Source organism: Macrobrachium rosenbergii, chromosome 22 (assembly GCF_040412425.1).
Source record: "Macrobrachium rosenbergii isolate ZJJX-2024 chromosome 22, ASM4041242v1, whole genome shotgun sequence".
In the NCBI taxonomy this organism is placed as follows: domain Eukaryota; kingdom Metazoa; phylum Arthropoda; class Malacostraca; order Decapoda; family Palaemonidae; genus Macrobrachium; species Macrobrachium rosenbergii.
The window spans coordinates 7565686-7581072 of NC_089762.1; the positions used below are offsets into that span (position 1 = coordinate 7565686).

General features: G+C 46.8%; 1 protein-coding gene across 1 annotated transcript in view; it reads left to right on the forward strand.

Moving 5' to 3' along the window:
• The first annotated feature begins 1193 nt into the window (after window positions 1–1193).
• LOC136850568 (DNA damage-binding protein 2-like) overlaps window positions 1194–15387 on the forward strand; it is a 336700-nt gene continuing 322506 nt past the window's right edge. The window contains exon 1 of the mRNA XM_067124193.1: window positions 1194–1289. Within this exon, the coding sequence (XP_066980294.1) occupies window positions 1285–1289 (5 nt within the window). The 5' untranslated portion in view covers window positions 1194–1284. The remainder of the gene's footprint in view (window positions 1290–15387) is intronic.

Here is a 15387-nt window from a genome sequence, read left to right on the forward strand (position 1 = left end):
GAAACTAAATCTACCTCAAAAACTCTGCCATTAGGAATAAACAAAAGTAGTGTCTTATGAATGACACTATTTAGCATAGGCATTATCAAATGATGCTGGTTAAAGATAAAAAAAGCAAGAACAGATTATTCTCAGGTGAAATGCATTTTTAACAAGCTGGGGACGACACTGATGTTATTATGACTAAAACTGGGAGCATAATGAAGTACGTAAAGAGTTGGAATGAACAGAAAAATATTGAAATTAATAAAGAATAAGAATGATATTAAAGCAGTCAAGATGAATCATAGGCACGCGTAAAAGAAAAAAAAAAATTTTGGAGTTCGAATAGACAAAAACTTAATATGACATATTGCATATTAATGTTGTGAAAGAACACCTTAAACTAAGAAATGCTCAATATAGAAACGTTAACAATTCATTTACATACAGCCATGTAATCACAAGGCTAGACCATTGTAACGGTCTATAGTTTTCTACCAAAGTATTTACTCATGAAGTTGGCGGGCGGGATTTCATAAAAAAAAATTAATATTGAAAAATTTCCTACTGTATGGGGATACTCGAGCTCATCCTTAATGAGCTTCCTTGATTGTATGTTAAAGAAAGAATATATTTATTATAAAAATATTGTTTTGGGTGTGCCTTGCAAGAAAGAAAAGAAATACGTATAAGGTATCCTACAAAAAATATATGTGAAAGCATTAACATGCGTAGGGACATGGACAAATATAGATTGCTGGATCCAAGATGCATTGGAGGTATAAAGTTATGCCAGTTATACCAAGAACTCAATAAAACGAGAAAACGTAGAAACACTTGAGAAGAAACTAGAGAGTTACATATTAACGAACAGTAATGACACGAAGGAACAATTTACTCAAGAAAACTATAAACTCACAAACTAAATGATGCCTACCAGGTGAACCAAGCAAGTTCTGAAAAGGGACCTCCAAAAATGAAAAAAATATGATGATAATGATGATATAAATTGACAAACAAAAAAACCCCTGCGAAAAAACATCTGTTAAGTAGCACAATATTAATATTTTGTTTACAAATCTGTTTGTGTGTGTAGTGCAGGATATTAATTTCACTTGTTACCTGATTTTTATATTAAATGCCAATAAAGTGACTGAAAACTAAAGCCAAGAATACCATTACGAAACGTAATCGGTAAATTCACTGACAATTTTTCACACTTAGTTCTGGTAACGTTGCTGTCGCGACTTACGCAATCTGAATTAGTTGTATCGCGGACCTTCTGAAAGGCAAAATTCCGACATGGCGTAAGTCTTGAATTGTCTTTTGCCGAAGGCTTGATTCTTAGAATTAGAGTGCATACTGCATAAGTTTACGAACCACTCATCTGGTATTGGTATCGTTGTGGTGCTCATTCTTCGCCAAATACATAAACCCTGCCTTTTTTTCTGCTCCCTCCTCCTCCTCCTCCTCGCATTTCTGACTCTACATTAATTGTTGGCGCAAATCCCTCGTTTTCGTGCCTCACGGCCTACCTCTTGAGTTGGGCCTCTGTGTGTCACTATTATGAAATGACAGCGTTTGGAAACCCCAGGCGTTTTAGCGGGGAAGTAAGCGAAAGTCATAGAATTGCATCAGTAGGAATTGAAACTCGTAAGGCACTGAGTGGAAGACATATCGCCTAAACAGATGGAAAACTACTATAAAAGAAATCGGGGAATCGTGATCAGTGGCCGAGCAGCCCACGTTAACATTAACATTAACATTAACATTATCTTGTGAGGGACATTTATCTGGCGATGCCAATGACACGGATTCATCCTTACCCTACTTACCCTAATCTAGCCCAACCTGGGGTCTGTGGTCCTAGTCCTTAAGTAGCCTAGGGTCCAGCCAGGTAAGGACGTGTCATTCTAGGTATTGTTGAGTAAAGGTAAGCCTGGTTATTGAAATGCTCAGTAGAGTGCAGAGATAAATTAGACCAGGTCTCACAACCCCTCCGCATAAGTTGATTCCTAGGGTAGTAGCCTACGCAGATGGAGGCGGAAGGTTCAGACCGGGGAAGGGCTTGATATCCTAGGTAAGGTTAGGTAAAGGCAGGGGTAAAACTTTACTCTAGTTGTGTGGCCTGATTGGCTGCGTAACTAAAGTAAAGTTTTGCCTAGTCAGGTCTTGTGGTGGAATTCACACCCACAAACAACACAACACTCACCCTGATCTTCGGTTGCTGGAGATGGGTAACGGTCCACGGTCGCCAATCACAGCACACAGAAACCACAAAAACAAAATTTCAAACAAACCCTCCACCAACAACGAACGAAAAAAAGAGACACATGCACCATCAATATCGGTACCGGTATCCAAAACAAAAGCCAGACAAACTCCCGTTCACTTTCAAGGTTGGACCTCAACTGCCCAAGACTTCCCCAAAACCGAAAAACTCCCGACAGACCGACAGACAAACAGACAGCGCCCGTAAAAACGAACTCCAACAACCGAACCATATAACGACAATTACACTCGCTCTCTCTCTCTCTCTCTCTCTCTCTCTCTCTCTCTCTCTCTCTCTCTCTCTCTCTCACAAAACGTTGGGAAATGCTAAATAAAAACAAATTTCTTCATCCCTCTATAGTCTGGTTAGGTCACATTCCTTTTGTGACATATAATATACTTAGGGGTAGACGAGGCCAGACCAAGTGACCCCTCTGCACAACCAACTTTGGCACCTAACCCTAACCTTTCTTGAAATGCTGTAGAGCACAGAAATTAATTGGGGTACAGACGATTACTGCTTTGCTGGTATGGTGGTTAGTGTCAGGGCATGCCACTCAGGTGTCGCGGGTTCACGTCTCTCCCGGGGCGATGTAAAATCACTGGCTCTGTAACATGATCAGTTACTGTTGCAGTGGGGGTTAGAAACGAACATTCTTTGGAAGCTTGAATTTCAAGTCAGTGGGCCCTGTGCTTGTTCCATGTGAATAGGTTTCATCTTCTGAAATAATAATAAATAATTATGTACATCTCAATCTAACCATGCACACCGATTCTTACCGGATAAGGGGCACCCCCTCCCCCAGTTGTCTTTTTTTTTTTTTTTCCTCCAAGAAACTGTGTTAAGTTAACTGAGAAGTGTGGAGCAAGAGCAGTGGTTAATTTTTTAACAATCTTAGTGAGCAATTGAAACAGTCACCACTTAACCTAAAGTTGTTCCTACACAATATGCAAACCATCGGTTTTTTACATAAGGAATCACTTTCAGCAAAGCTGGAACGGCCGATAAACTTTTGAACAAGGTGGTTAGGCAATTAACAACTGTCCCACTTGCCCGGATGTAAGCCTTCCAATTTGCTTTCAGCCATTGTATGATGGAGACGTATTTCCTGACTCTGCCCTGATCGCCATTTTGCTTTTTTCCCTGTGGGATTTTTCTTGTTGTGTGGTGTCATAACATCTGCTTTTGTATTTGATCATTTTTCATCATGCAAAACCACGAACCATCTCTCCCTTTTCATCTTCACTTGCCTCATCGGGTGAAGATCATCAGGGGGCGTGGGTAACTGGTACAACCTTGGCTTGGGGGTCTCCGCTTGCTACGAGGGGGAAGCTTCTCCCTCGGAGCGAGGGGTGTCTCCTTCCACTTTGTCTTCTCCAGGGCAGGCGGTCAAGCTCTGGGAGACTTGGATCTCCTTGGAGCTCTCAGGTCGTGACTCATGCTTCTGTCACGTCCACCACGACTACAGTGACTATGACAGTGTTCGCCAAAGTCCCTACATCAGTGTCATCCCATGTTCCAACCCTGACGACCCCGGCTGTGGTAGACCATACTGCTGTACTGTACATGCTCCTGCTCCGGGTTATGCTGTGACTCTCCCGCCTACTATTTTTGCTGCTCTGGCTGCTCCCTCCTGGATGGGAGACAAATTGCTGAATGCCATACTGAAGATGTCGAAGAAGAAATCGAAGAAGAGGAGTCCCAAGGTGTCATCATCATCATCGTCTTCGTCTCGTCTTCGACTTCATCTGCTGCTGCCTCCTCCCCTTCTTCTCCTGAGGGTCGCTGGCCAAAGAAGAAGCATGCTTCCCCTCCCCTAAGAAGGCCCGCTGTGGGACTTTTAAGGGGCTGCCTTCCTCCACAGGGGAAGCAGTGGGATCTGTCATTGGCTCTCCCTGGTCTTCGGACTCTGGAACTGTTTTCTGCACCCCTCCAGGGTCTCGTGTCTTGGGAGCCTCAAGTACACGAACCCCCAAGGCCCACACACTCGGAACCAGCTCTGGGAAGCTCACTTCCAAGACTGGTACTGTGTCTGCCTCTTCCTGAGTTTCTTCGGACTCTCAAGTAGAGACAGTTCCTATTGATCGTTCTGTACGAGATTTGGCAAGTTCACGCCCGGCGGTGCCCGAGCACTCAATTTCGGCCAGCCCCCATTCATGTTAGCATGATCGATCCCGCTCACTAGAGGAGAGTGTACGGGTACGTTTGCATGAACCTCTACGCCCTTCTTGGGACAGAGCCTCGCCATGGTATAGGCACTCTCCTAGACCCATGCTGCCATCGCCACCTCGAGTTGGCAACCGCCCACAGCCTTCCTCCTGCAGGTTCTTCCAGCAGGACAAGTAGGAGTGCTCGATCCCCCTCACCTATCCCCTCAACCTCCTGGGGTTACACCAGGAGGCAAGAGTTGGTCACGAGGGACTACGATGAGAACGCTTCTTCCCATCAGAGTTCTACCACGAAGGCCTATGCCCCGGGTTCGGTTCTCGGACCGACTCTGTCCTATTCTCAAGTGGTCAAGGAAGGATCCAAGGGGTCTGCAGGGAGAGTTGATCAGGAGGACCGCACCCTGGAAGGACTCGAGGGTCCTCTTCCCAAGGACACTGATACCCCAAGATACAGAGATCCTTTTCAGAGGTCATTGCGCTGGTTTGTCAGCATAATGACCTCGGGGAGGGGACCATGGTCTCTTCTATGGATCGTCCTTTGCTCCTCGGATATTATTGGGGTCCTAAGAAGGAACCCAAAGCTTTGGTGGGTTGCTATGGTCCACACTTTTCAAAGGGGTGCTCGAACAAGTGAATACAGTAAAATACAGTAATGTTGTAGGGGCCTTTTATAGTACACAATTGGGGCAGTATGATGGGAACAGTTTTGGAGGTTATTAAATGAAACTCTGACTTTCCTTAACCTAATTTATTTCCTTAATATTACAGTGGCATGAAGACCTTCAGACAGAACCTTATCCTAACTTAGCCAATATCTAACTTAGCCTAACTTAATATTATAGTTCATCAGAACTTATCCTGTATTCCAACTTAATACTACAAAAACCAGCAAAATACTTCAGCTGCATACGGTACCAACCAAACAGTGTACAGTATATACAAAAGATTAAAATGGTAGTCTGGTGCAAAAATAATAACACATTTCTACAATAATTTGTCCTTTTCCATGAAGTCACTCTTCATTTCACTATAACAAAAACATATTGGGCTCAAAACCACAAAAAAACTCAATAATTCATTTAAACTCTGCAAAATTACATAAATGCACTAGCTTCATGAAAAGAAGCACATGCCCACTGCAAACAGAGTCCAAATTACAGTAGATGGTTCATAATCAAATCAACCGCAATTAATTTGGAACAAGTAGATTATGTCCATCTAACTTTCCTTTATCCTGGGAAATTCTCGGAAGTATCCTAACTTCTCAAGTCGCTTACACACTGGGTTGAAGGGGAGCAAGCCACACTACTCCGATGTATTCAGCAAACTGCAAGTAAAAAACAGAAAAAACAGACTTACCTAGTGTGCTCCTTCCTGACATACAGTGCAAAACAAAAAAAAAAGTAAAAGCAACGACTAATTAAACAATCATACACCAACAACACATTCATAAACACCATATACACACACCCAAACTTAATAAGGAAACAAAAAAAAAATCAAACAAAAATAAAAACATCACAACAAACAAAACAACAATTAATTCATACAAACGTTTTTCATCCTACAAACCCAAACTTAACCTACCACAATGTGGTCTCTGGGCAGGATAATTCACTTTGTTTGAACCTTTTGGAGAAGCTACTTCCCCATCCTCTGCCTCAATAGAAGCATTTCTACATGGCCTTAAAAAGGTCATTGTTGACTGAACAGGTCAACCCAGACCTGGTTCATCTAGGCTCGGGTATTTTGCTGTAGCAGCTTGCTGTGGAAGGGGACTCCCTCTTGCAGCAAGAGGCGGCAAACCTGAAGCTACCTCTGTGGGTGAACCTGGTGCTGAAGAGAAGGGACGCTGTTCTGAATCAGATCTCCAGGTCTTTAGGACTTGAGCCGACTCAGGGACCGTTGCTAGGTTCTGCCTCTCTCTTCCCCAGAGATTTGGTAGATGCTGCGGTAGACAAGAGGTTTGCCAAAGGCAATGACTGCCTTGTCTACCAGGCAGTGGCAAAGACCTCCGGGTCTTCGCATGCCACTGCGGCTCAACCCTCGGGTCAAGCTAGCACTTCCTCGCTCACAGAAACACCCATCCTTCTTCCACCTCTGCCAAGATAGGGGGTGCAGCTGCACTCCTTTCAATCCTCTTTCCAGTCAGGAAAATGGGGCAAAGGTAAAAAGAAGGGAAGATGCTAGGGACAGTGTTCCCCTCCAGCTGCTGCCATTGGTGGGGGAGTGCCTGTTGAGCCATTGGGCAACATGGCAGCGACATGGAGCTGAGTCCTGGGTAGTGGATGCCCTTCAGGAGGACAATCTACTTCCCCTTGAGTCTAGGCCACCCCTCACCAACAACCCGGTCCATCCCTAACTTACATTCCCATCTTACTGAAGGATCTCACCCTCTAGGAGGATGTGCAGGTGATGCTGAAGAAAGGCGCTGTGGAAGTCATGTTGGATTAGTCCCCAGGCTTTTACAGCTGCATCTTTCTCGTAAAGAAAGCCTCGGGGTTGGGACCGATTTGTTCACCAGACTTGGTTCACGATGGAAACGACATGCTCGGTGCTTGCTTCTATCAGGGAGAATTACTTCATGCTTACGGTGGACTTGAAGGATGCACATTTTCAAATACCCATCCATTCGTTCTCTGACAAGTACCTATGTTTTATCCTCAGGGAAGCAGTACTCCAATTCAGGGTAGTGTGTTTCAGGCTCTTGACCACTCCCCAGGTGTTCATGCGAGTGTTCACCCTTGTGTCAGCTTGGACCCTTTAGCACAGGATACATATGTTGAGATATCTTGGAGATTGGCTTGTCCTGGCGAGCTCCTACTCGCAGTTGCTCTCGGACAGGAATCGACTTCTCGACTGTTGCCACAGACTAGGGGTCGTAGCAAATCTTGAGAAGTCTGATCTCATCCCCAAGCAGATCATAAATTACCTGGGCATGCTGATATGGTAGCAGCAAAAGTCTTCCCTCAGACTCTCTTATCAGCAGGCTAAGGAAGGCAGGCAGCACAGCAGTTCCTGTCTCGACGGGAGCAGCCAGCTCGGCAGCAGCAAGACATCATCAGTCACCTGTGGTCCTTGGAGAAGCTGGTCCCTCATGGGTGGCTCACCTTCTTTCTCTCCAGTGGAGAATGAAGGCGTTCTGGTCTCAGACTTGAGATCCCCAGTCCTTTCCCATTTCTCTCTCAGAGGAAGTGAGACAGGACCTAGACTGGTGGATGGATGACAGGAACCTTGTAATAGTAGTATCTCTGCATACTCCCCTTCCCCACATGCTTCTGTTGTCAGACACATCAACCTAGGGATGGGGTGCACACCTAAAAGAGTTGCTGGTTTTGGGTGTGTGGAACTGAGACGACAAGCACCTTCACATCAATATCTTGGAACTCAAGGTGGCCTTCCTGGCCTTCCAAGAGTTTCAGGATCGAGTGATGGGACACTCAGTGTTGTTGATGAGTGACAACACCACAGTACTGTAGTGGCATATGTCAACAAGGAAGGGAGCCTCGTGTCCCCTCCGCTCATCAGTTGACACTGCAGGTGCACAAGTGTGCAGTAGCTCACTCAGTAGAGCTGTCAGCCAGATACATTCCAGGCAAGAGGAATGTAGTAGCACACAAACTCGACCCATCGACCTGTTTGCCACCCGGCACAACAAGAAGTTTCAAGTCTTCTGCTCCATTGTGCTGCAGAGGATGCGTTTCAACACCCATGGGACAACCTCAACACCTGTGCCTTCCCTCCGTTTGTTCCGACACGATATACAAGCCATCGGTCCTTTAAGAATTACCTTCAGCAAAGCTGGAAACGGCCATTGAACTTTCGAACAAGGTGGTTAGGCAGTTAACTGCTGTCAGGGAAGCATGAGTCCCGCCCGCCCGAAAGTAAAGCCTGCCAAGGTGTCATCCAGGGGTTACAAGCCCCCGATGACTCCCTTGTTGGCTAATGCATCGGGATCGTTTCTCTCTCCTGGCAAGCTTCCTCCTCTTGCTGCCTCTCCTTCGGTTGAGGACTCCCCTTCGTCTTTTTCACTTGCTTCGTCGGGTGTTGAAGGCCATGGGGGAATGGACAATCAGGACATCCTCTCGGGGGGCCTCTCCTCACTCCCGGGGTTGGGGGGGGACTTTTCCCTGGAGCGAGTGGAGTCTCTCTTTATTGACCCGGCTTTGTCTTCGGGTATGGCAGTAGAGACTTCTCTTGGGGGACAGGCTCTAGGCCTCACTTCTGCCTGGCTCCACCTGGGTCTGCCTGATGTCCGTCTCCCAACTCCTGGCTTACCTGACTCTTGGCCCAGCCTGGCTCCTACACCTGCCTCGCCCGTGCCGGGCACTCCTGTCGCTGCTCCTGGTGTCCTTGGCTCCCGGGCTGCACTGGCTGCCCCAGTTGCCTCTGGCTCTCTGGTTGACATCTCTGCTGCCGAGTTGCCCCTGCTACCCTGGCCTCCCTGGCTGCTCCTGGGTCTTCTGCTACTCCCTCCTGGATGGGGGACTTGACCGCCATCCTGAAGAAGAAGACGAAGAAGAGGTCTCGTAAGGTGTCGTCGTCTTCATCTTCATCTTTGTCGTTGTCTGCTACGTCCTCCCCTTCTTCCGAGGCTCGTTGGTCAAAGAAAAAGAAGGCTGTCTCTCCCCCGCCCCAAGAAATCCCACCCTGGGACTTTTAAGGGACTGCCTACCTCCACAGGGGCGGCAGTGGGATCTCTCGTCGGCTCTTCCTGGCCCTCGGGTTAGGGAACCAAATCGTTGATCCCCGGGTCTGTCCCTTTCACACCAGAGGATTCACCACAGTAAACCCTCTTCACATCTAGTTTCCCTGACGACTCACACTCTTACTTTTACACAACTCCATTGGATGCCCATCCATTCCACAACTGTTACAGTGACTCCTGGGGCTCTTACACATTCTGGCAAAATGCCCCTTTCCTCCACAATTGCCACATCTAGCCATGCTAGATGCATTTGGACTCCCACTCCTACCACTCTGGCAGTCCTTTATTCTGTGGCCTGCCTGTCCACAACCAAAACACTCCAACTTTTTCACTTTCTGGCCAAAACAAGGCCCGTTGACCACCTACAAGTTGCTTTCTCATGGCCAACTCTCCCACATCTAAAACAGGTATTGCAATACACTCCCTGAACACCTGAATTAGCCATGGTCACCTACCAGCCCGAACTACATCCCCATAACTCATTACCCACTAAGTGGGTAATTAACTGTCAGCGTTACCAACGCTTACAGAAAAATCTTGTCAAGTGAGTCACCTAGCGTACCGTTGGCAACGCTGCTGCAAGGCCCGGCCGGGCGTGGCTGAGATCCCCAATTGCTTTTTGTTCGCCGTGCTGCTGGGACTTGTCCTACATCAGGCGAATTTTGGTTCTCAGCCCGACCCCCATAATTTGCTTTTTGGAATTTGGATAACGACTTGGACCGGTTTATCGCCCCTTTTCTCCTGGATTGTTCTATTTCACCCGGGTTTTGGATCTTCTCTCCCGTCTTGACTTGGCCTGGATTTTGGAATTGAAATGGATAAACTGGGTAATAAGACGCCCCCCTCGGACAAAACCGCGGCTTCTACCTTTGCTGCTGCCGTTACGACGGAGCTCTACTGCTGGAGACACTGCAGCCCATTGTTTGTGCGCAGCCTACAAGAAAAGGATGAGTACCCTCAAACATGACAGACGTTCGTTGTGACGAATGAAGGTCATGGTCGATAGGACAAGTGGAAGATTATGTGAAGCATAGGAAATCTCTAGCTTCCAAGAGCAAGCGTAGGGAATCAACAGTAGAGACACAGGGTTTTGACAAAGATGCCTTAGAATCTGAATTGTTTAGGAAATTAGAAGACAAATTGTCAGCTGGTATGTCTAGTTTATTTTCTAGTTTCATGTCAGAATTGACAGAAATAAAAGATCAGGACAAAAGTAATAGGGAAACAGAATCTACTCGTTCTCTTTCAGCTCCCCTGCCTGTTCCAGAACCAGCCCTAACAGGTGCCAGAGGTCATGGAGAACCGCAAACCTCAAAGGTAGGATCTGCCCTCCCCCCTGGCGCAGAGCAGGCAGTGTTAGCAGCAGATTTCCCCTTTCCCTCTGGTAACGTAAGTTCTAAGGTAAATTCAAATGTAGGTTTGACTCAGACAAGTAGGGATAGTTTATTAGTAGATAGTCAGGAAGATAAGTTGAAGGTGCAGTCGGCTTCGGAGTCAGGTGTGATTAAGGTTGCGGCTCCCTTGCTAGATCCAGCAGTAATTATTTTTCCGGCTGTAGGCTCTCTGTAACAAAGGGTTGCAAAATCGGTGGAGGATAATTCAAATTTGGTTGCTAGTTCTTCTTGTTCAGAAAGGTTGGAGAATATCCCTTCCTCCTCCTCTTCTTCAAAGATTCTTTTTCCCCCAGGGGACAAACCTTCGTCCTATGCGGAGGCTAATTCTGTAGATCAATTGCTAAATATTGCAGAATATAATGCTGACTTGTTGGGTCTTTCTAAAGGTTACAGATCATTAGTTAGACATTGTTTCAATATAGGTTTTTCTAACATATTTGATCACATCATAAAGGATCTCCCAGAATTCACGAATGATGCTTTACAAGACTATCAGGGGGGAACAGAATCAGTATTTTCTTTCCTTAAAATCTATGGCCAATTCTGTATCTACAGACATCTCTTTCTCTCCTATGGCTTCAAAATCTTCTTCCATTGCTCCTTCTCAGCCTTCCGTTTCGGGTCATTCTTCCGGGAAACTTTTGGTCTCTTCGCTCGCTCATCCAGGCTCCCTACCATTAGTGGACTTGCCATTGGGACAATCTCCAGCACATCTCATAACTTCTCAGACTCCGGAGCTAGTTGCTGTGGCAGTTGGCAGTGCGGCTGTTCCCGTGTTCAATGTTCTGGTACCAGTAGTCTCAACAATCGCTCCGGTAGCCAGAATGACTGGTAACTTATCATCCGCAATCGCTTTGGGTTCGGTATCCTGCAGTTTTCCATGCGAAACTGTCCAACTGGGATGTTCTCCACCTGCCTGACATCGTCGGCAGGAACTCCAGTGGTTACCCCGAATGTGACTTCTTCTCTCTTCCCTTCTTTGGTGCCTTCTTTCTCAACCTTTCCAACAGGTTTCCCTGTTCCTCCGGTTAAGGCGGTTTATGTAGGATCAGGTTTGGTTGCTGGTCATCAAGGGTTTTTCCCCCTTGTTCTTCTTCCGCAAATAGAGGAGTGTCTGCTCCGGTTCCTCATTCGCATGCGACTATGATACAGCCTAGGCTGGATGTTGCGGCTTCTTCGCTTCCAGAAGTGGGCGTGGTTCACCCAGGTGTGGCTGGCCCAAGCGTGGCGCCACCGTCGATGGAGGGTGCGGGTTGCCCCCAACATGATCGTGACTGATTCTCCAGGTGTTCATCTTGCGCACTCGGGTATATCGTGTTCCAGGTTGGCGGATCCAGCGTTTTCTAGGAGTCAGCCTGTCTCTTTTCCAGTCTCGACTCAGTCGGTCCTGTCCGATAAGGATTTGTCTTGCGAGGAAGAGGATCCGGTACTGGAAGCCTGTTCTTCTTCAACGAATGAGAACAAGTACAAGCGGATGGTGGACTTCATTCATGCGCTTTATCCGCAGTCCAAGCCTCCAGAGGAACCTATTCAACTGAATCAGGCGATGTTCGAGTTGCTGTTTGCGACAAAACCAGTGGTTGCGCATTCATAAAAAAATCTAGTTTGGTTTGCCCTCAAACACGATCGACATTCTGTTTGTATTTTATGTAGGAAGGTTCAGTGTAGTATCAGTCAGAGATGTGATGAATGTAGGTCCTGGTCAGTAGATCAAATGGAGGATTATATGAAGCACAGGAAATCCTTAGCCTCGAAGAATAAACGCAGGTCGGGACCAACTGTAGGGTTACAATCAGTAGATAAGGAAGCATTAGATTCAGAGTTATTCAAGAAGTTAGAGGACAGGTTATCATCCAGTATGTATAGCCTATTTTCTAGCCTGATGAGTAAGTTAACTGAGAATAGAGATAGTGGTAGTAGTAGCATAGTTGATTCTAATTGTTCTTTTTCAGCCCCCCTGCCTGTTCCAGAACCATCCCTAACGGGTGTCAGGGGTCATGGAGAACCGCAAGCCTCAAAGGTAGGTTCCCCCCCCCCCCAGCATAGAGCAGGTATGTTGGCAGCAGATTGCCCCCTTCCCACTCAAGGCATAAGTTCTGAGGTTGATGTAGAGTTAGGTAAGACACAGACGAGTGGGGAAAATAGGTTAGGAAGTGTTCAGGAAGAGAAGTGGAAGGTGCAGTCTTCTTCGGGTTCGGGTTCGGTTGGGGTTTCTAGTGTGACGACTGGATCCATCTTCGGTTTTATTTCCTGCTTCGAGTTCTGTACAACAGAAGGTTTTTAAGTCCGTGGTTCGTCATTTGGATGTGGTTTCTGGTTTGTCGGGTTCTGAAGTGTTGGAGAATGTTCTTTCGTCTTTGAAGGTTCCTTTTCCTTCGGTGGATGATCTTCGAAGGTTCCTTTACCTTAGGTGGATGAGTTTGGTTCGTCTTGCAGTGGTGGTAATTCTGGTGATCAGGGTTTCAATTTGGCTCAGTATAATGCAGAATTGTTGGGTTTATCACAGGGTTATAGATTACTAGTTAGGCAATGTTTTCAGTTTTGGGTTTTCCAATATTCATGATCACGTCTTGAAAAATTTTCCTCAGTTTGCTAATGATGTCTGTCAAGACTATCAAGGGGGAACAGAGTCGGTGTAATTTCTTTCTCTAAAAAACTAGAGCCTCTTCTGCTGCCTCTGAGTGTTCCTTTTTTCCCCCCGATTTCTTCTAAGCCTTCTTCCAATGTCTTTACACATTCTTCTTTTTCAGGTCACTCTTTGGAGGGCTCTTCGGAGTCTTCTCTCGCTCATCCTTTTTCTTTGCCATTAACTCAGCAGAGCAAAGAATTTTCATTGGTTCAATCCTGTAATGTTGGAGTTTCGGGGGCTCCCTCTCTCTCTTCGGGGTTGAGGTAAGGTGTACCTTTGGCGGGGCTGTCTTCTTTAGCACCTTACACGGGTCCTGTAGTTTTCTCAGGCTTCTGGTCTAGGCGCTTCACAGGCAGTTGCAGAATCTTCAACAACTCCGTGTTTTCACCCTTTACTATGTTTAAAACGTAATGTGTCCACCGCAGTTCTTGCGAATGCTATGGCAGTTGGTGTTTCATGTGCGCCATCATTAAGTGTATCAGTACCGATGATGTCCTCAGCCTCTCCTTTCACCAGAGTAGCTGGTAATTTTCCTTCTTCAGTCCCCATTGGTTCCGCAGCTCGTAGCTTGTCCTGAGAAGCACCTTTGAGTACTGGACCAGTAGGTATGTTCTCCACCTGTCCAACATCGGCGGTAGGTGCTCCGGTGGTTACTCCGAGTGTGGCTTCATTATTTTTCTCTCCTTCTTCTACTTCTTTCTCAACTTTTCCTGCAGCTATTTCTGTTCCTCCTTCTAAGGTGTTCAATGTGGGTTCAGCTTTGGTTCCGGGCCTTAATCAGTGACTTCAGCTCCGGATACCTGTCCCGGTGCGGCGTTGGTGCATCTGGCGTTGGTTGGATCAGATGTTGAGGCCTCTGCGCTCGCAGGGGTGGGCTTTTGTCGCCCAGGTCTGGCTGGCCCAGGTGTTACGTCATCGTCGCTGGGCGGTGCAGGGTTTGCGCAGTCGAGTGCGTCTGACTCAAGACTTTTGACATCGGCTTTAGTTGGTACAGGGTTTGCGCAACCGGGTTACGGTAGGCTCACGTATGATGGGGTCAGGTATGTCAGGTGTAGGTCTCGCACATCCTGGTGTTGCGAGTTCTGGGTTATCGGGTGCAGCTCTTGCGGGTGGTCAGTCTGTCTCTTTTCCTGTCCCAGTTCCGTCGGACCAGTCTGACAGAGAATGCTCTCTTGAAGAAGAGGAGCCGGTACCAGATAAAGGTTTTTTCTCCAGGGAATGACAGTGAGTATAAGTGGATGGTGGCCTTGATCTATTCTCTCTGTTCACAGTCCAGGCTCCTGAGGAACCTACACAACCAAACCAGGCAGTGTTTGAATTGTTGTATGCAACTAAACCAGTAGTCTCCCAAACATCAAGTAAACTGGTCTGGTTTGGCCTAGTCGGATGGGCTTTGAGGGAGGCTGACTCTAGGTTAGCTTCTCTTATCAGGTCGGGTAGACAGGATTCAACTTTGCTTCCTAATCGGAAGGGGTTCTATAGGGTAGTGGGTAACCCTTCTGCCAGTGTCAGAGTTCCTCTCAACAAATCTGTTGAGGCTCTTCTCTCTTGGGTTCCTTCGTCGAATCATTTGGTAGCGGTTACATCTCATGAGGCTTGTATTTTGGAGGACACTTTTCGCAGCCAGTCTGAGGCCTTGTCCCACACTATGTGGATGTTGTCTGGGTTGATGGGGTTTCTCAAACAAGGTGGATATACTCCCTCCGATCCTGTACTGTTTGACAACCTTATCACTTTGGTTTCGATGGGTTTGCCTACCAGGCTAACATTTCTGCTGGCTGTACAACGTTCTTTGGCAAGTAGAGGAGGTACAGTACTTCTTTCAAATCATCTTCCGCCTCACTATCCGGACATACATAAGAGGGTTCTGTTGAGGGTGCATTTTGCTCTGCAACAGTCTTTTTAGAGAGGAGGATGTCTCCTCCATGGTCAATTTCGTGTCGTCGTCGTCAGCAGTAGCGTTACAGGAGGCTGTGATTCGTGTGGCTGCTCAGGGTTCAGGTGATGTGGCCAGTATGACAAACTTTGTTGCTTCTAACTCATTTCTCCTGTGTCGGCTAGTAAGGGCGAGGGACTTCTTATTGAATCTATGCAAGATACTAGGAATTTGTCTAATCTTTGCCAAGAGTTGCCTGGTTCCAACACAATCTATAACCTCTCAGGGATGAGGATTCTCTCTCTTCCTTTTAGGTTTTTTTCCCCCAACCCTGGTGAGGATCCAGTCGGTCCTTCAC